General features: G+C 49.8%; 8 protein-coding genes across 8 annotated transcripts; 2 read left to right on the plus strand and 6 right to left on the minus strand.

The window, feature by feature from the left end:
- Nucleotides 1-148: 148 nt before the first annotated feature.
- Nucleotides 149-1,968, minus strand: M431DRAFT_505743 (hypothetical protein). The gene has a single exon (XM_024918683.1). The coding sequence runs from the start codon at nucleotides 1,876-1,878 to the stop codon at nucleotides 268-270; it is 1,611 nt and encodes a 536-aa protein (XP_024777879.1). The 5' UTR covers nucleotides 1,879-1,968; the 3' UTR covers nucleotides 149-267.
- A 1,001-nt stretch (nucleotides 1,969-2,969) lies between these two features.
- Nucleotides 2,970-5,774, plus strand: M431DRAFT_14757 (hypothetical protein; the record flags this gene model as incomplete). The annotated part of the gene is made up of 2 exons (XM_024912754.1): nucleotides 2,970-2,981; nucleotides 3,964-5,774. The coding sequence occupies 2 exons, from the start codon at nucleotides 2,970-2,972 to the stop codon at nucleotides 5,608-5,610; spliced, it is 1,659 nt and encodes a 552-aa protein (XP_024777880.1). The 3' UTR covers nucleotides 5,611-5,774.
- Nucleotides 5,708-6,732, minus strand: M431DRAFT_79434 (hypothetical protein; the record flags this gene model as incomplete). Its single annotated transcript, XM_024922818.1, has 3 exons — nucleotides 5,708-5,866; nucleotides 5,935-6,591; nucleotides 6,661-6,732. The coding sequence occupies 3 exons, from the start codon at nucleotides 6,730-6,732 to the stop codon at nucleotides 5,708-5,710; spliced, it is 888 nt and encodes a 295-aa protein (XP_024777881.1).
- Nucleotides 6,733-7,066: 334 nt separating this feature from the next.
- Nucleotides 7,067-8,550, minus strand: M431DRAFT_110430 (hypothetical protein). Its single transcript, XM_024911747.1, has 2 exons — nucleotides 7,396-8,550; nucleotides 7,067-7,345 (listed from the first exon to the last, which is right to left on the minus strand). The coding sequence occupies exons 1-2, from the start codon at nucleotides 8,441-8,443 to the stop codon at nucleotides 7,308-7,310; spliced, it is 1,086 nt and encodes a 361-aa protein (XP_024777882.1). The 5' UTR covers nucleotides 8,444-8,550; the 3' UTR covers nucleotides 7,067-7,307.
- A 371-nt stretch (nucleotides 8,551-8,921) lies between these two features.
- M431DRAFT_78938 (hypothetical protein) lies at nucleotides 8,922-10,818 on the minus strand (the record flags this gene model as incomplete). The annotated part of the gene is made up of 2 exons (XM_024922761.1): nucleotides 8,922-9,264; nucleotides 9,326-10,818. 2 exons carry the CDS (start codon nucleotides 10,816-10,818, stop codon nucleotides 8,922-8,924), a joined length of 1,836 nt encoding a protein of 611 aa, XP_024777883.1.
- A 2,269-nt stretch (nucleotides 10,819-13,087) lies between these two features.
- On the minus strand, nucleotides 13,088-15,018 carry M431DRAFT_479715 (hypothetical protein; the record flags this gene model as incomplete). Its single annotated transcript, XM_024915800.1, has 2 exons — nucleotides 13,088-14,853; nucleotides 14,922-15,018. 2 exons carry the CDS (start codon nucleotides 15,016-15,018, stop codon nucleotides 13,088-13,090), a joined length of 1,863 nt encoding a protein of 620 aa, XP_024777884.1.
- Nucleotides 15,019-15,590: 572 nt separating this feature from the next.
- Nucleotides 15,591-16,359, plus strand: M431DRAFT_79579 (hypothetical protein; the record flags this gene model as incomplete). Its single annotated transcript, XM_024922840.1, has 2 exons — nucleotides 15,591-15,864; nucleotides 15,947-16,359. The coding sequence occupies 2 exons, from the start codon at nucleotides 15,591-15,593 to the stop codon at nucleotides 16,357-16,359; spliced, it is 687 nt and encodes a 228-aa protein (XP_024777885.1).
- A 268-nt stretch (nucleotides 16,360-16,627) lies between these two features.
- M431DRAFT_77127 (hypothetical protein) lies at nucleotides 16,628-18,033 on the minus strand (the record flags this gene model as incomplete). Its single annotated transcript, XM_024922540.1, has 2 exons — nucleotides 16,628-17,543; nucleotides 17,606-18,033. The coding sequence occupies 2 exons, from the start codon at nucleotides 18,031-18,033 to the stop codon at nucleotides 16,628-16,630; spliced, it is 1,344 nt and encodes a 447-aa protein (XP_024777886.1).
- Nucleotides 18,034-19,022: the final 989 nt, after the last annotated feature.

Consider the following 19,022-nt stretch of genomic DNA (forward strand, 5'->3'; position numbering starts at 1 on the left):
CAATTGAAGGTCGCCAAGATATTTCTAAACACTTTTGCGTAAGAATATCGCCTGACTCGCATCTTTAATCCTTGTTCAAACATCAGCCAACTGTGACGCAAGCACTAAGCAAGGTACGATGCATGAACGGGTGAGAACCACTTTTACACTGCCATTGCCAAGCATGCCTAGGACATAGTTATGCATCTGTATTCAATCACTTATCTGTCAACTGTACTGTTGAAACCACTTAATTGTAGTGTTAAATCACGCACTTCTCGCAGCTCTCTAATTTGCAGCATGAATGCCCTTCTCGGCGTAACTCCAGTACCTCTTGGCACATCGTCGACGCAGCGACTTGCCCTTCCAAATCATAAACAAAAACGTGCTCATGCATCCCAGTGAGAGAAAGCCCGCCATGATGAAGCAGTTTTGCAAACCCATATTAGAATACCACGGTGTGATGCCGTAGGAAATGGCAAAGCCAAGCGTGTTGCGGACGATGATAACAGACACCGTGCTCTCTCCGCTCATATCCTTGAAGCAATCGACATTGTACGATAGCACAATGGAGCTGCCAGCAACGCAGCTAAAGATCAGGATGCCGAGACCAACGGCCAAAACTGCCCAGTGGGCCCGGTGAGCAGCACCGACGCCCCAGATAATGAGGCCGATGCAGGAGAGAATTCCCGCGAGAACCAAGGGCCACAGTCTTTGCTCTGGTTCGCGAATGCCCTTGTTACGGCGTGCGAGTATAAGAGTGAGTCGGTCAGCGATGTGACCGGCCCAGATACTTCCAAGGGCAGCGCCGATAAAAGGGCCGACGTAGATGAGGCCGACGGCCCCAGTAGACCAACTGTAAGGCGGCGAACTCAAGATGGGGCTCACCGTGGCATTGATGACGTTGTACCACGAGAGACTGATTCCGTAGATGAGGCCAACCCAGGCAATACTTGGGAACTGGAAAAGAATGGCAATGGGCCACACCATGGACTTGAACATTTGCGTCTTTGTCGGCCGTCCCTCCGTTCTGACAAAGGGTTTCAGCTTCTCAATGTAATCTTTCTTCTCGTATGAGGTGCCCGTTTTCTGGTCTGTGACGGTTGACTCCTTCTTCTTCTCCTCCGTGCTTGCTCGAGGCTCTGTAGCCTTTTCGTCTACTTGCCGAGTCTCATCTTCCAGACCCTCGAGAGTTGGTCGAAAGTACATTGTCTCCTCCATGAAGAAGAAGAGGATGACAAACGATACGGCGGCAACAATGGCGCCGAGGTTCATGGTCCATCGCCATCCATATGCCTCGGTGAAGAAGCCCGCCACGAGAGGAGACACAAAGCTGAATCCGAACAAGGTGAAGACGTAGACAGACATCCACGCTCCCCGCTCATGAGCAAAGAAGATGTCAGGGATGCTCACTTCTGGTAGAGCTTCGATGGGAGAATTGACCAGCCCGAAGAGAATACGGTGGGCGTACCATTCACCCGTTGAAGTCGAGTATGCCGCCCATACCATTAACGGAACCGTGACGAGCATCGATATCAGATACATCCCTCGACGGCCGTACGTCAAAGCAAGAGGTTGTGTCACAAGACAGCCCCAGCCACAAACAAGGAACGTGACTCCCGTAGCTTGAACGAGATGTTCCGTGGAGATGCCCGTGTCATGGGTGATGTCGGCCAAAACGGAATTCTGTAGCGTGAAACAGATTGCTATACCCATGGTGTAAATATTCACCAAGGCGACAGCTAGGTATTTTCGTCGGCGACTCCAGTTGAGAGGGTCCTCTGGGTCATCGCTTGGGCGAGGCACAAGCTCGACCTTGCCGCCCGCAGTGGCTCCTGCCAAGTCGACGAGGTGAACTGTGCCCGGTACGGCCTCTGGATGCCTGTCAGCTGCAGGCATGGCTGTTAATTTCCTCCTTGCTCTTAATAAGTGGTTGGATGACGAATGAATCGATCAAGGAGACCTCGGAAAGATCTCTTTCATAGCGATGCGTATATGACAACGCTCGCGGGGCGACGTAAAAGGAGAAAGGAAGGATACATATAAGCAACTTGTAAATTTCGCCTCTTTCCTGCTCTCCTATCACGAGGAAGATTACGCCAAGATAGAGTGTCTTCTGGGAGAGTCAAGGCAAGGCAATGCCAGACAAGAATCGCAGATCGCGGAAATGAGCATAGAATCCGTCATGTTGGGCACACAATCATCTAAGACATGTCTTGCGTGTTAGTTGCGTCCCGAGGTAAGACAAAGATAATATGGTCTAATGATAGGTAATATTACGAAAACCTAGCTTTTGTATTACAGTCAGTACGACCGGATATGATTGACGCAGTTCGAGACATTGAGACACCTGCCCACGGCCAGCGAATCTCTTCTAAGATCTCGGGGTTCCGCATCTTTCTGGGATTATAAGGATCTTCACATCGATGAATCGCTCTCCCTCGGCGCTTTGACGTTCCGTAGCTTTGACACTCTTCTACTGCAGATGTGAAGAGATATATCTGAAGCGAGATGTACTATTGTGGAAAGTGTGTGAATAAAGGCCATGCTCTTCTCCAATCCTCAAAACCTTAGTCATTTCCGTAAAACCGATCTATTTATAGATGAATTGTGGGATGCATCTTTTTAACCAGCATCAGGACAGAAGTCTTAAGATCTGCAAGTGCATTCAATGAGTGCGTCTGTCAAAAAGAGGCTGGGTCAATGACTCTCAGCGAACACTCTTTGCTTTTGCTCTAACTCGTTCAGCTCGCAAAGTGTTGAGCCACCATATTTACTTCCTGTGATAAATCAGTACCTTAGCTAATGGCTAAACGACACTTCCGCGTCGAGGGTCAAAAAGCCATGACTCTCTCACCTCATAGCAGACGTAAGCGTGGACGGCTGTAACGAACGTTTAAGGATACCTGAAACTCTCCAATTGGTCGTCTCAGTATTCTATGACGTGTGAAATAGTAATGGTCGCCGAGGTGGTTGGTAATGCTGTTACAATGACGCTGGGTGTAAGTGGTGATGCTGATGCGAGGCCAGGATCGACATGCGGCAAGTTCCGCTACCCCAGATATAATGCCGCCTTCTAGATGCTCATCGACTGCGTCTGGATCTTCTCATAACAAACCCCAGCAAGCGGATGACAGAAAAACCGAGGCCGAGAAGATTTCGAACACCCGCGAGTTAAATCATACGCCTACTAAGAGAGTAACTGCTGTATCTACATTTCCCTAATAACTGCTATTAGATCTGTATTTCTTTAGTAACTACTTCTGTATTTTTCTAGCAACAGCTACTATATATATATAATAAAATTCGGGTGCTGGCTGAATAGGCGTTCTCCAAAAAAAGCATTACTCGATAAGTTGATTAGGTGCTTATATTACTGAATGTATGTACTTATTCATTTTGCGGTCTCGCTTTTTCTGAACTTCGCTTGCCCACTGTTTTATTATTAACGATCACCACGTAAGCCACATCCGCCTCACTAAAAGTCCGTCTCACTATAAGTCCGTCCGTCTCATTGTAAGTCCGCCTCCCTCTGTGTAAATCCGCGTCCCCGTTTCTGGCAAGTCAAATAGGGCGATTATCAATCATGTCCTGCCAAATTCAGAACCTATCCTCCTTCTAGATTCTCCGTGGAGGTGTCGATATTCCTTGAATGCTTGTTAGAGTGTACCTCTCCCCCGCGCGCCAAGTTGGTCGTCTCAAAGTTCACGTAGTCTGGGGTGTCTCTCCGCACGACCGATATGTGTTCAATGGTCTGATTGAGGCGGCTCGTAAAAGTAAATCAATTATAAAAGATTCAGCTCAGCGAGCTCAGAATTGACCCTATTTGTCCAACCCAGCACCTTGTACTCAACCCTCTCTCCCTTCAGTAGTACTCTTCTCCCTCGTTTCATCCCTTCTTATCTATCTTCCTCGTTGGTGGGTACTCCGTAGCTAGGGTGCATATATCATCACAATGCCTCAAAATCTCTCCCAGTTGTCCAGGTAAAGCCTGTCCTTAAAGGCTCCCCAGGATATGAAGCTAGGCGGGCAGCTGTACTTGAAGAGTTTGCCGCCAAGGTACCGGACAAACTTCGACTTCCTATTGAGCTCATCAACAACCCTCCCAAGAACGTCACCGGCGTTCCCAAAGATTGTGGTCTTCTGACTCCCGAAGAACTCACCATCACGGAAGACTACGATGCCACCGCTCTGGCAGGCCTCATCGCCTCGAAGAAATTGACCGCGGTAGCTGTCGCTACCGCATTTTCCAAGAGAGCCATCATCGCACACCAGTTGACAGGCTGTCTGACCGAATGGTTCATGGATGATGCCATTGAGCAAGCCAAACACTTGGATGAACATTTGCAATCCACGGGAAAGACAGTCGGCCCCCTTCATGGCGTCCCCTTCAGCGTCAAGGAACACTTGCCTCTAGCCGGACACTATTCTAGCATTGGCCTTTATGATACAAGAGTCAAAGACGAAAAAGATTGCCACATAGTAGCAGCCTTGAGAGATGCTGGCGCCGTCTTTTACTGCAAAACCAACCAGCCTCAAGCTATGATGCATCTGGACACCTCCTCCTCATGGGGCCGTACCTTGAACCCTCACAACATTCACCTGTCGGCAGGAGGGTCTAGTGGAGGAGAAGCCGCTCTGCTGGCGATGCGAGGATCTGTTCTCGGTATGGGCTCTGATATTGCAGGAAGCGTCCGAAATCCAGCAGCCTTCTGCGGTATCTACGGCTTCAAGCCCACGACATGTGTTGTCCCTAGAAAAGGCCTTATAGCTGGTGGTGCAATAGCAGAACTCAACATCTTGACCACCGCCGGCCCCTTGTGTAACTCCCTCAGAGACATGGACCTCTTCATGTCCGTATTACTGGACTCGAAGCCGTATCTAGTGGACCCAACCCTTGTTCCTATGTCCTGGACCGGTCTCAAATCTTTACCACAACCTAAACCTTTGAAGATTGGAGTCATGATGAATGACGGAGTTATTGTTCCGCAACCACCTATCACCCGAGCTCTCAACTGGGCGATTGAAAAGCTAAAAGCATCAAATAACTTCTCTATCAGGACATTTGAGCCATACAACGTCTCCAAAGCAATCAACAATGCCATCCTCGCATACTGGCCCGACGGCAGCAACGGCATAAAGAAGCACCTCGCAGCTTCAGGCGAGCCGATGCTTCCCCTGACACAACTGGTCATCAAAGCCGCCGAGGGCCCCGAGCTGACGCCGTACCAGATCCTGGCGCAGCACCTCGATCGCGACCAGTTCCGCTGCGACTTTGCGCGCCACTGGGAGTCTCAAGACGTCGATTTCGTCCTTTGCCCGGTGTTTTTTGGTCCTGCATGTGAGCATGAAATGGTATTTTATCCCAACTACACTGCTTTTTGGAACTACGTCGATTATCCCGGCGCGGTGGTGCCCACGCCGATCAAGGCCGGTAAGAAGGGGACGGAGAAGTATGCTGCTGATGCGCCTGCGCCATTGAGTAAAGATGATGAGCATGTACGGCAGATGTGGGAGGAGGGTGACTTTGAGGGAGCACCGGTTAATCTGCAGATTGTAGCGAGGAAGTACCATGATAATGACTTATTTGCGGCGTTGGAGAAGATGCAGTGGGCCTTGGAGTTGCCATAGACGATTGGGATTTCATAGCAAGTAGACAACGTCGTAAACCTTGCGCATTGCTGAGTCTTTTTTTTTTTAATTTGGTGTGAGGCTATCTATCTAGTTTTTAGTTGTCCAGAGGACTAACCGTGGGATCCCACGTAGTCGGTGAATACGAGTCAAAGTCCAGCGTTGCCATGTCTTCATCCGTCAGTTCAAAATCGTAGAGTTCCGTGTTGGCCTCGATTCTGGATGGCGTCTCACTCTTTGGCAGAGGAACAAAGCCCTGCAGCACACGTTAGCATCTTATTACACAGACGTATTAAAACGGCGAATAGAAATAGCATCACTTACCTTTTGCAAACTCCATCGCAAGAGAATCTGTGCTCCGCTCTTCCCATATTTCTTCATCAAAGCCTGCACCTGCGGCTCATCGAATCTCTGCCCTTTGACAATCGGACAATACGCCTCAATCACAACTCCATGCTTCTTACACCATTCGACAATGTCCGGATGCGGCAACCAAGGATGAATCTCCCACTGCCCAACGCTAATCTCTCCTGCATTGCCCTCACCCAGCTCTGCTTCAAGCTCCTTGATGTACGCAAGCGTCTCTTCGAGATGATGCACGCCATAGTTGGACACTCCCATGGATCGAATCTTTCCCTCCTTCTTTGCTTCAACAAACGCTCTCCACGTTCCCTTTCTCGCTTCCGGACCACCATAGGGACTATGGTTGAGATACAGGTCGATGTAATCCAGCCCCGTCTCTTGAAGACTTGTTTCAATGGCCTTTTTGGTCTCCTTGTACCCACCCTTGCGAACTTTTGTGGTCACAAAGATTTGATCGCGGGGAATGCCAGATGCTCTGATTGCTTCACCACAGGCCTTTTCGCTGTCGTAGGCGCGCGCTGAGTCAAAGTGCTTGTATCCGGATTTGAGCGCGTGAATGTTGGCTGCCACGCTTTTTTCGTGGCCGATTTTAAAGTGTTGGTCAGCACCAGCAGCAGTCTATGTTGTTGGTTAGATTTTCATGTTAATTTTAATTAGTATGCGTAACTGATAGTCCTGACGACTTACTCCGAACCCTAAGACGGGAATCTCATAGCCCGACAGCATCTTATACTTGGACGCTAGAGTAAGTTGCGCCATTGTAACGATTCTCTTGGTGAATGCTTTTAAAAGGAATTGCGGTTAGTTCCTCAAGAATATGTTATGAATCTATTATTCAAGATCGATGCTTCAATCCATCGACTGGTGGAGGATAGAATAGCTTTGGGTATCTCAACACACAATAGATCAACAAATGATAGATGGGCCTAAAATGTGCAATAGATCGGCCCACCCAGAGCTTCTCCGATCCAATTAGCACATCGGCTTTACAGCATTTATCCCCGCCATTAGAGAACGGGAATAGGGTGGGAAAATTACCAGATTGGGACTTTTGGGAAATGCAGATCCCGTTGCTGCTTCTGTATCTCCAAGCCGTTCACCCACTTCTTCGCTTGAGGCTTACAGATATTCATACTATACGATTGCCAAATGACAAATACTCTGGATTACATGTATATTATGAATACAATGACGTCTTCCATAGATGTGGCGTTACCATGCCTGTGATGGCTCCAATGGCCACGCAAGAGACTATTGTCCACAACGACACAAGGATCGAAACAACCGATGCAAGCCAAACACCGAAACCCCATAACTTTTACCAGTTTCAACCCTCACTCCACCTCATCTTCAAGGTATCCTCTCCGAAAAGCTACGTAAAGTCAGCCAAAAGTCTAAGATAGTCTCAATCAGAAGTCTCACCTCCAACAACCAGACCCGTCGCATACATCACTCGCGAAATCGGCTTCAAATCATCCTCCCCATCCCCTCGATCCAGGTGCTTCTCCCAAAATTGCAACAAATCTTCCACCTGATCCTGCAACTTCTCACTCGCATCAATACAACTCACACCAACGCATGTGCCAAACTCGCGAAATGCCAGTCTTCGTGATGCGCTTCGTTGCATCATCACGGAAGAGGAGTCAAGTAGCTCCTCTGCTTTTGGCAATGCCTTGCTGCGGAATTTGATGGCCCACGGCTCGTCTCTCCAAATGTGGCACATCCACAGCCCCATACCTAGATCCAACATGTCGGTTCCAGGAGACAAACTTCCCTTCCTCGACATGAGATTCCAGTAATCGTTAATCTCCTGTTGTAACACACCATTTCGATGGCCTTGTTTCGATGCAGTCGTTTGCATCAGCTTGTAGACGACATATCCTGTTGCAGCATCTAAATGGCCCTCGGAAGGAACAAGCACACTCTTCATATCCATGGATATCTTCCATACCATCTTGACGCCCCCCGACAGGCAATGCACCAAGAACCGCGGATGAATCGCCCTCGCCAACTGAATTCCCAAATCATTCCAGTCTCTCTCCCCCGCCGCAATAGAAAGCCTATTCAGCGCAAACATCCACAGCGTCAAATAATGATGGTACTGTCCATCGCCGTCGCTCCCCGAAGCATCCAGTTTGCCGATTCGCAGGCCTCCTACCAGCGGCTCTTTATCCGTTGCGCCGTCCAGTCTTTTCTTTCCATCCCTTGTGCGGCCTAGTATATCGTGGACAGTCACCACCAATCGTTTCGCCAGCGTGAGATACTTTGGTTTGGCGGTTTCTTTGAAGAGAGTGATGAAGTTGACGACTCCAAAGGCGTCTGTCCAGAGATACCTACCGCGATGGCCACCAGCTCCAGGGTTATCAGGAGGGATCCAGTCGTTTGCATCTTCACTTGATAACTCGTCAAAAGGGCCATAAACGGTCTTCATGGCTTCAATGAAGCGACCCATTTTGTCAGGTTGCGACATGATTTGTCTGTGTGTTATATGACAGCCACGAGAATTGTAATGACTTAGAATCAGATTCTTAGGCAGGAGACAAGCAATTTTTCTCAATTGTCGAAATCCGTGTTGCGAAATAATCACCATTGCTTATATGGTGTTGGATGTGATGCCACTATGACGCCTCCATAAGAGGTACTGTGGTCAGCTGAACATCTCGACACTAGTTCCGCGCTCAGCTTTTGTTCGGTTCTGTTACTAATCTTTGATGGAGACGGTATATATTGAGTTTTCTGATCTAAATAAGATGGCACGTCTTGGCATTTAGTCGTTGTTCTGTCATTAAGCTTGTTCATTAAGAGGATTTGTGTGTGTTAAAAAAAATTAAGTAGAGTCGATTCCTGAGCCGCTCTCCATTTTCCATTTCAAAGGAAAATGAGATGATCTCTCTGGTTAAAACAAATGAAAAAACATATAGAATCTCTGCCGAATCAACTTCATATAATTAAAAACCTCCCAGAGGTCCCTCATACACTCCCTGAGGATGATGCATCGCAAGCGGCCACAGCTCAAACAAACCCTGCGTCTGCATAAACACAAGAGCCCCAACGTCATCCCACAGCAAGCTCCCAAGAACGCGCACAACACCCTTGTAGCCCGGAGATTCATCCATGCGCTCTGTATCAACCTCATTGGGCTCGTGGTCTGCGTCAATGGCAATCACGAAGCCGCCTTGCTGTGGTACTGGATGGAGATATGAGTCGATGACGCCCTTGTCCGCCGCCAGAAGAATATCGCTGTGAACGCCAGATGGAAACTCTTCCAAGTCACGGAAGGATTGGAAATGACTGTATCATATAGTAAGCAATTAGACTGTGACAATGGATTGTGTGCAAGTGAAATACGTACGTTCTGAGGGTATCAATGTCTCCATCCGCGATGCCTAGATCCCGAGCATCCCGCCAATAAATCTTTGACCTTTCTCTAATCGTATCGACATTGCTCAGCTCACGGCCCCAATTCGCAATGTCAGTCTCAAATTTCGCCTTGAAAGATTCCCACTCTTCATCTGTATGATCATGAGAGATACGATATGCCACATATCCCCATTCAAAATTGTTTCCGGAACCAATAAACTGGTTTGCCTTCATCACCCATTGCTCTTGTTCTATGGGTGCCGGCTCTCCTCGAAGCTCAAGTCTTACTTTTTCTTGTGCTGTTACTTGACATTGAGCCGTCTTTGCATAATCAGACAAGACTTCAAAGCCGGTCGGCAAGCCAGCTGGCATGTCCATACCGCCTCGCTCCTGGCCAAGCCATGCCTCAGTGCGCGACAGATATTTCAGCCTCAAATAGTAATCTGCCTTTCGAGCATCTGCGTTCGCCGAAAAGGAGATGGGTTCTCTACGGTACGGCTCAGAGGCATCTGGTCGCGGCGGGGCGTCATCCTGTGCGGCAAGGTCTTCACCCTCGTATCCGTCCATTGGCAAAAAGATTGCTGAATCGGCCTGAGCCCCATTTTCCAACAAATCGTGAAGTTTGTTTGTCAGTGTCCATTCCTCCGGGCTAGGGGTAATTTCGGCCGTTGCAGGAATGCCTGAAAGCTCCTGTAGAATCGGAACACGGAGACGGTCAATGGTGTTCACCACCCAACGGTGAGAGCGTAAAGCGACGAGATTAAAGTGAGCCTTGATATATTCGTGCCATCGAGCTGCGATTTGAACTTCGGGCATGTTTTCCAGTCTGTTCTTAGCATTCACTGCGTCTTCAAAGTCCTTCAAGTGTGCCCAAATGAGACTGTACGTCTCGCGAAGGGCTCCCTTGATAGGTGCAAGATTGAGATAATGAAAGGTGTTTGTAATAGCGCAGATGTACTGGCAAGCAGCGTGGAAATTTTCGGGCGAGTCAAGCTTAAGCTCTTCCCATCGTCTCTCAGAAAGAGGCATAATGCCCTCCCAGAGCCTCGACTTCATAGAGTGAAGCTCCTTTGAAATGGGCACTAGCCGAGTTGAATCTTCATGAGAGCCGATGCGCACCATCATCTGCTGCACGGGAATTTCATGACTGACATCGAATAGAGGCGGCGCCCATGAAGCAAGCGGCTGTTGCATCAGCATCACAACCTCTTCTGACAGAGGTGGGAAAGATGACGGACTCCCGTCAGATAGAACCCCAAACATGGTGGCTTCAATGAAGTGCGGAATCGTCTGAGGCTCCAATATGCGGTCTACAATCCACAGCTTCGCCTCTATCTGAGTGGGAGTCGCATCGGGCTGTAGGACATGTTCGAGAGCTCCAGATGGCGTGTTGCCTCGGGTGATGCGGTTGTTGTTGAGCTGGCTTGATTCTGAGGTTCCATTCTGGCTCAGCAGGAGGTCAAGGTTGAGTAAAAGATTTGCCATATTCATCTTGTGGTTGTCTGCGTCTTCCGCGTAGCTTCTGGGGAGATTCAGATTAAGCTTTAGCTGGTTGAGAGTTGTCAACTCGGTGGTGCCAGTGCGGCGCCGTGGAGCGTGCAAGGTTGAAGAATCAAGATTGAACCTCGGAGGCCGAGTATGAAGTAAGCGAGTGCATTGAAGTGACCGAGTCAGATGAACTCGACGGCTTAACACGGATGGCCTCATCTTTATAAACTCAAGGTCCTGGATTCCAAACGCCAGTGTCAAGACCAAGTGGGACAAACCAAATTTACTGTCCCGTTGGTGCCTGGCCTGCCTGAAGTTGGTGGGGGACCAAACGGCTAAAGTGCTCAAGTCGCAAGTTAAACCCCTATGTCTATTGAAGCCATCTGACCGTCGACTTATTTCCAGGAATCAATTTAATTTAAGTCGCCAAATGAAGCACTTGTTAGTAGAATTGACACTGGATGTTGAAATTAGCATCGTGTCCTGTAGTTGTAGTGAGCTGCTGTTAGACATTATAGTTGCACAAACGCTTTCAACCAAGCTCTCAACTCTCCCCACGAGTAAGGTGAACCACTACCAGGATGTACTACAATAGAGTCCAGCTGCAGTATTTAAAGGCTGGAAGTGAGCATTTTCCACATTGGGTTAATGGGTCTTGACACATGCATTTCGCCTTCCGCCTGCTTAAAGTGAGTGACGTTCAACTAAGCCGCCACAACTAAGCTAGTTCTTGCGCTGAGCTTGGAGGTTATGTGCATCATCTCACAAATAGCATGCCATAACATATATAGCACAACAATTAGAAAAGCTATACTACTACTTGACTGAATTTTCCATTGATCCGCCCGAGGCCGGCCGAGCTTAAACTCCAGCGGAGAACTCCATGCGACGACCAAAGGCTCTCTCCAGCAGCAGATGAAGACGACCACCATTCCTCAATATCGATACTATGGAAGTTATATAGGTTGGAACTGCCGACCATGTCAGTATACCATCAGCGATCCATTCTGACAGGTATGGAACATGACTTACATTGCAGATTTGATTGAGGCACTTGTATGGCTTGCAACAGCTCGGATCTAATATTCCTTTGCACTCTGAGCCCTAGATTCCCAACTCAATTAGTTCCTACCCATGCTGTAACGAATAACGTCTGCTCTAGCATGGTAGCCCTTACAAGTGGTTTACAATCTCCATTGACCAGAGCCGCACTGGCCAGAATGACTAGGTAAGTGAGATTGACCTTGATTGTTGCTTGATATAAGAGTTCAATTTTTGACAATACAATCATGCAGATGGACAAAGGGACGCAAAAAAGGAGTTGGTGAGACGGATACAAGTAGACCTTTTATGGATGACGATACTGGCAGCTTAATAAGACTGCTAGGTTCTGCCCGGCATCTCTCAGCCAAGTGATCCAAACTTCATGTCTCACAGCAAGGTGATACAGAGATGATCCAACTTGGCTTACTAAAACAGGGAGATTGGCATCACATACATAACATTGGAAGGCTTACAGTAATAGAGTGATCTCAGACACTCACAAGGGAGGAGATATGATCTGCAAAATAGCGACGTTGCACCTTGACTAAGACGTATGAGATATCCATATTGCTTGAGTAAGAATTGTTATTAGAGTAGTAACAGGAAGAGACGTCATTGAATTCAACTTTATTGCCTGGATGCGGGACAAGAGATGGCTATTGTTACACCATATTTCTTCTCCTCCAGATCTTACCCAGACGTGTCGATCATGGTAGACATCTGCTACTAGTTGTTGTACAAACTAGTGCTTGATCATCAAACAGAACTCGCAGCTATAGCACGGATCTTGAATTATGGTAGCTGTTAATAGCCAGCTGACAATGTCAAGCACCTACCAACAAAAGGGACAATTCGCAACATAGCAAGTTGTTGCAACGTAAAGGATGCAAATACTGGGGCAGCAACAGCTGTGTCGAGTTTGTTTGTTTGGTTCATGTTGTGGGTATTCGTGATACTTGTTCAATATATCCCAATGGTTCCACATGAGTTACCTCTCTCACAAGCACAGCGGAAAGATAAAGGAAGCAACCAACTTTAACCGAAACCCATCCCAATGCCTGCTTAGCTCTATTCATCCATGCAGTCAGTCTGAGTTGCACCGAATTTCCCGTTTCATACAAATGCAAAACAAAATGCCATATGCTCAATCGCCAAAACACCCGAGGTTAGCCACGCTGACTCCCGCGACCTCCTCAATGCCCCGATACACGCAAACTGCCTCCTAGACCTCGTCATTGTCATCGTCGTCCGTCATTTCCATCCCAGTCTCTTCCTTTTCGTCTTCATCGTCAATCAACATCGTCCGCCGCCTACCTACCCGCCCCTTTCCCTTGTCCATCATGCTGCGGCCAGGTCTGTTGCCGTACACCTTCTGAGACGCTTCCACCTTCTTTCTTTCCAGCAGTTGCTCGAAATCCGCCAAGTCGTCTGCTTCCTCCTCCGCAGCTCCGTCCACTAAAGCCGTTTCTTCCAACGCCTTGTTCAAAAGCTCTGTCGCGATGCTATCCTGCGGGTGGATGGCCAGGGCCTCGTGAAGGACAACAACCGCCTCCTGTGGCTTGTTTTGTTCCATCAGAATGAGCCCCTTGGCGCTAAAGATGGCCGCATCCTTGCCACCTGCTCGTAGTACCTCGTCAAACTCCGCCAGTGCTCGGTTATAGTGCCGCAGCCGGCGAAAAGCGTGTCCTAGATTTGTCCTCGCCGCGAGCCATGCTGACGGTTCACTGTCATTCTCGTCGGCCACCTTGAGGGCTGCTGTGAAATATTGGACGGCGTCCTTTGGATTGTCTTGGTGGTATTTAACAATGCCCATCTCATTGAGAAGCAGTGGGTCCGTCTTGCACAGCCCGTAGGCAGTCTTGAGGAATTCTTCTGCAATAGTCATGTTGTTGAGTGCGTGATTCTGCATCCCCAGGAATATCTGCGGTAGGTGGGTGCCCATGAAGAGGCGTGCTGCCGTTGAATATGCTGAAATGGCCTGGTCATGCTCTCCCTCCTCGGCGAACGTGTGTGCGAACCCTATCCAGGCAGGGCCAAAATGTGCGTCCATCATGCTCGCTTTGCTAAAATACCGCCTGGCTTCTGCAATTTTTTTGATGCTGAAATAATAGATGCCCACGGCTAACCATGTACAGGGCTCTTCGGGGTGGGTGTCTGCCAGGTCGTGTGAAATCAGGAACAGCAGGTTCTTCATCTTGAGTTCGTAGAGGCAGGCGAGGTGGACGGGGTATATCGCAAAGTTGTACTTGTCCTCTTCCAAGATGGCGTTGGTAATGGTCAGGGCGTCTCGGTATCGGCACTGCGTGTACAGTAAATCGGCTCGAGCAAGCTGTAGGTCGGGGTTAGCGGCCAGCTGGTAGTGTGTTGACAGTGAATCGTAGGCGGTATCGAATGCCGCGGGATTTCTGTATTTAGAAAGCCGTGTCGTGTAGAGCATCTTTGTGAACTCGGCCGCTTCCTGAGAGGACTTTGGATCTCCCGAGAGATGTATTGAATCAAAGTCTAGGCTGTCGAGAAACTGCCACTCCTCGTCTGGCGATAGGAGAGAATTCTTCATCAACTGCTGGAACGCCTCGAAGCACTGCACGTCGATCCGAACCGCATCCTTGTAACATTCCTTGGCACGATCAAAAGCATTTTGCTTGGCATAGCAGATGCCCCGGAGGAAGCACATAGCTGCCTCGAATCGTCGGGTGGCCGCCTCATCGTCCCCGGCATCGTCGTCTCGTCTTCGCCCGCTGCGAGCCTGGTTTGAGGCCTTGCGCTTGTTGCTCGGGCCATTGGATATCAGGTGTGTCGGATTGCGCTCCCCAAGGACAGCCAAGGCCTCGTCGAATCGAGACTGTTTGATGAGACAGTGACCGGCAAGATAGCGACAGGCGGGATTGCGGCTGATGAGGTCTTGCTTGGAGAGGAACGATTGCGCACGTGTGTAGTTTCCAGTCGCAAAGTGGACTTGGGCAAGCCAAAACGCATCGTTGTCGTCGTCTATAAATAATACACATGCGTTAGCTCAAATGTTTACCATGATGAAGAATGGCTTGGTGGTCACAGACTGGTCAAGGCGAGGAGCTTGTCTCCGATAAAGATGGCCGATTCATATTGTGCCTTGTTGAGGGCATCCTGCCTCCAATCCCTCAGAAACTTCTCCATCCTCTAGCATCGAGAAGAGAACATCGGGCAGAGCGACAGGATGGAAGAAGAAAAGAAGTAAAGTACAATAAAAAAAAGTTACAGATAGATGAAAAAGAAGAACAAATCGTTTAGGTATTTAGCAGGGTATCATGGCTGGGGTTTCGGCAGCAGAAGGTGCTTGCATCGATATCGAATATCCAGATCTGAGGTTGACGCGCGAGAGATGATGCTAGGCGCGTGAAGTTTGTTTGCAACCACTATTCTCAGTTGCTAGGGAGTGCGATTGCACCTAAGGCGTTGCTACAGGGGGTGTGCTCTGCAAATAGCGGGGTAGCTTCAGCGGAACGACCCCTCAGTCCAGCGAGACATTCACTGGCTGCATCCGGGAATTCGGATTTCCAGGATTGGTTGATTACAAGCTGGGTGAGAGGCGAGAGAAAAAAAGAACTCCACAACGCCGATACAGGAGCGAGTCAAATCCTGCGCCGTCTTCAACACCAGCATAAATCTACACTCTCGCAACTCCAATTGACTCTTTTTGTAACGATACCGATTCGCATCTTGCAGACTCAAAGCCCCGAACGGACACAATGACCACCTCCGCTCTTCCCATCCGTGCTGCGGCTCTTGTTCGCAACACCAACGAGACGTCGATCCAGATCGCTCTCAGCATCGACGGCGGCGAGCTTCCCCAGGATACCGACCCCCGACTGCTCGAGGTCGCCAGCGCACACGCCTCGCAGTCTAGCAAGTCTCAGGTGATTGCTATTAACACGGGCATCGGCTTCTTGGACCACATGCTACATGCGCTGGCGAAGCATGCCGGCTGGAGCATGGCGCTCAACTGCAAGGGAGATCTTCACAGTTCGTTTCACTCTCTTTTGCTCTCTCTCTCTGTGTGATAAAGATGCCACATCGTTCTAACAACACATCCTCCATTATCCAGTTGACGACCACCACACTGCCGAAGACTGCTGCCTCGCCGTCGGCACGGCCTTTGCCAAAGCCCTCGGCGCCCTGACTGGCGTCGCCCGCTTCGGCTATGCCTACGCCCCTCTGGACGAGGCTCTCTCTCGCGCCGTCGTCGATCTGTCCAACCGCCCGTACGCCATTGTCGACCTGGGTCTCAAGCGCGAGATGCTGGGCCAGCTCAGCACCGAGATGATCCCCCACTGCCTGCAGAGCTTTGCTCAGGCCGCTCGCATCACCTTGCACGTCGACTGCCTGCGCGGTGACAACGACCACCACCGGGCTGAGAGTGCCTTTAAGGCTTTGGCTGTGGCCATTCGCATGGCGACTACCAGGGTTGCCGGCAAGGAGGGCGAGGTTCCCAGCACCAAGGGTACATTGAGCGCTTAAAGAGATATATATGATGCGGGAAGAGGAAAAAAATAGAAAAGGCTAAAAGTAGAAGTTGGAGTTTGGCGTCTTGCTTTTTGGATAATGTCGATGCACATATCCCATACATGCGGTGCGGCTGGCTGTCTTTGACCATTTGGCGAGCTTTCACAGGAGAGCATATTTTGATATTGGAATAGAAATCATTGTAGATATGCGTATGCAGCCAACCCATTTTATTTGCCCCAAGAAACTAGCCATCATACATGTAACATTTTTTATACAACGTTTATGTCCTGTAGTCGCCGTTAATCGTAACATAGTCATGGCTGAAATCGCATGTCCAGTGAACGATGCTCTTATCGCCAGTTCCCAGCCTCACCAGGATTTCCAGGTCCTCCATCTCAAGAATCTCACTCGCTCTCTGCTCATCCACGTTTTCCGGCTCACCGTTGACCAGCAGCTTCAGTTCAGCCGAGCCGTCAGTGGGAACAAATGACACGCTCGTCCGCTCAGGGATAATTTCAGGGACATCGTTGACAGGCTGTCCAGGAGGCGAAATGAGAGCGTAGCCAGCAGCACACAGAATGCGGCCCCAGTTGGCGTCTTTTCCGTACAGAGCCGTCTTGACGAGGGGTGAACGAGCAATGGCACGAGCAATCTCGCGCGAGGCAGCCTCGGAGGCACCATCTACAACACGGATTGTGACGAATTTGGTGGCTCCCTCACCGTCACGGACGAGGTACTTGGCCAGCTCAGCGGAAAAGTCAGTCACCAGATTCTTCAAGGCTTCGTAGTCGGCAGACTGCTCGGAAGAAACCTCGTTGCCGCCAGCAGCACCGTTGGCAAGCAGGGCAACAGTGTCGTTGGTGGAGGTGTCACCGTCAATGGTCAGCGCATTGAACGAGCGGTCGACAGAGTACTTGAGCAGAGGGTTCATGAGGCTCGGCGCAATGGGTGCGTCAGTGGCCAGAATAGTGAGCATGGTGGCCAGGTTGGGGGCCATCATGCCAGCGCCCTTGGTCATGCCCGCAATGCGGTACTCGACGCCAGGAGAAGACGGCAGCTCAAACGTCCTGGACATGAGTTTGGGAAAGGTGTCGGTGGTGCAAATGGCCTTGGCACAGTCCAGCCAGTGCCGGTGAGAGTCTCCAGCCTGGTGATAGGCCATAGGGATATGGTCCACGATTTTCTGGATAGGGAGTCTAGAAGGAGAGCATCAGTAAAAACCAATTCGTCAACAATCATCTTTTTTCTTGAGACGAACCTTTGCCCAATCACTCCCGTGCTCATCACCAGCGTCGAGTCCTCGCTGCCAACCCTCTGGTCCGTCGTCCTGGCCATGCTCGCCGCATCCTCCAGCCCTCCGACACCGGTCACGGCATTGGCATTGCCCGAGTTAACAATGACGCTGCGAAGCCCAGCATTGGCCTTGCTCTGAAGAATCTTGCGGCTGAACGTCACCGGCGCCGCCTGGAACTTGTTCTTTGTGAAGACGGCCGCCGCCGACGCTGGCCGGTCCGACGTCACGAGGGCGAGATCCGGCTTGCTGGTGTTGCCCGGCTTGACGCCGACGAAGACGCCCGAGGCGAGGAAGCCCTTGGGATACGTGCCGGACGTGGGCACGTACTTGAGCTTGGCCGGCGGGATGGCGCTGGCCAGGCCAGTGGAATAAGCGCGCTTGAACTTGAGCATGGCTTGTGAGGAGGACGAGAGTGGCTATAATTGCATTGTCGTGTGAGCTGGGTTGAGAGAGACTTTTAGCTGTGTGATTGGCAGCTAAAATCGGAGCTATGATGTGCCAAAGCTTGCGGCAGCCAACTGCTGGTTATGAGTCAAGTGGATGATAAGCCCCCCATGGCATTGAGGGCCGATGTTGGCGATTACAGCAGGTAAAGAGTCATTTACGTATTGAATCTGAACTGTACTCATAATATTTGAGTTTGATACATTTATTCTTGGCTTTTGGTTGTGCATTTGGCGAGATTCTCCAATTCTGTCATCTGTTCCTGTTGACATCTGATGATAGAATTTGATGCGCCCCAGCTAGTAGTAGTAAATCCACCTTTCACAGAGTTTAGATGCACCAAATCAAGCCATTGGCGTTGTGTAGTAAATTATCTTTTGAGTATTGGAAAACAAGCAGTTATTTTTGCCACTCATTTCATTTTATTCACTTCAGCCCTTCCTTCACTGCTGCCTACTTTGGCTGAGTCGCTGCCTGCCGCAAGTACCACCGGCTTGTCACTTTCACTCGCCCTTTGCTTACGTAACGCCTCAGCTCACGGGCCCCACTCCGCGCCCTATAAAACTTCGTCCGACCGCCCGCCTTTTTCACTCTTCTTTTCTTTCCTTTCTTCCCCATCCAAGTGCACGGGCGTTTTCCTTCTCCGTGAAGCGATAAGCTGAGAGAGGAATTTTGCTAGTTGAAAACTATACACTGACCACTCCTGGCTGGGTTCGCCTGGCCAGGGAATATTTGGAACCCTACAGACTCTCTGCTTGTTTGGTGGAAAGAACCCTTTTTCTCTTTCATTGCGGTTGGTCCCTTGAGGACTGGCGTGAAGAAGGAGGCTCGAGATGGAGAGGGGATTTGGGCGGTGCGAATTGGTCACGTAGGAAAGACGCGTCATGGCCGGATTCGTGATGACAGGCAGATTGTGAGCATCTAGAGTTCCATGGAT

This window comes from Trichoderma harzianum (genome assembly GCF_003025095.1).
Source record: "Trichoderma harzianum CBS 226.95 unplaced genomic scaffold M431scaffold_3, whole genome shotgun sequence".
Classification (NCBI taxonomy): Eukaryota; Fungi; Ascomycota; class Sordariomycetes; order Hypocreales; family Hypocreaceae; genus Trichoderma; species Trichoderma harzianum.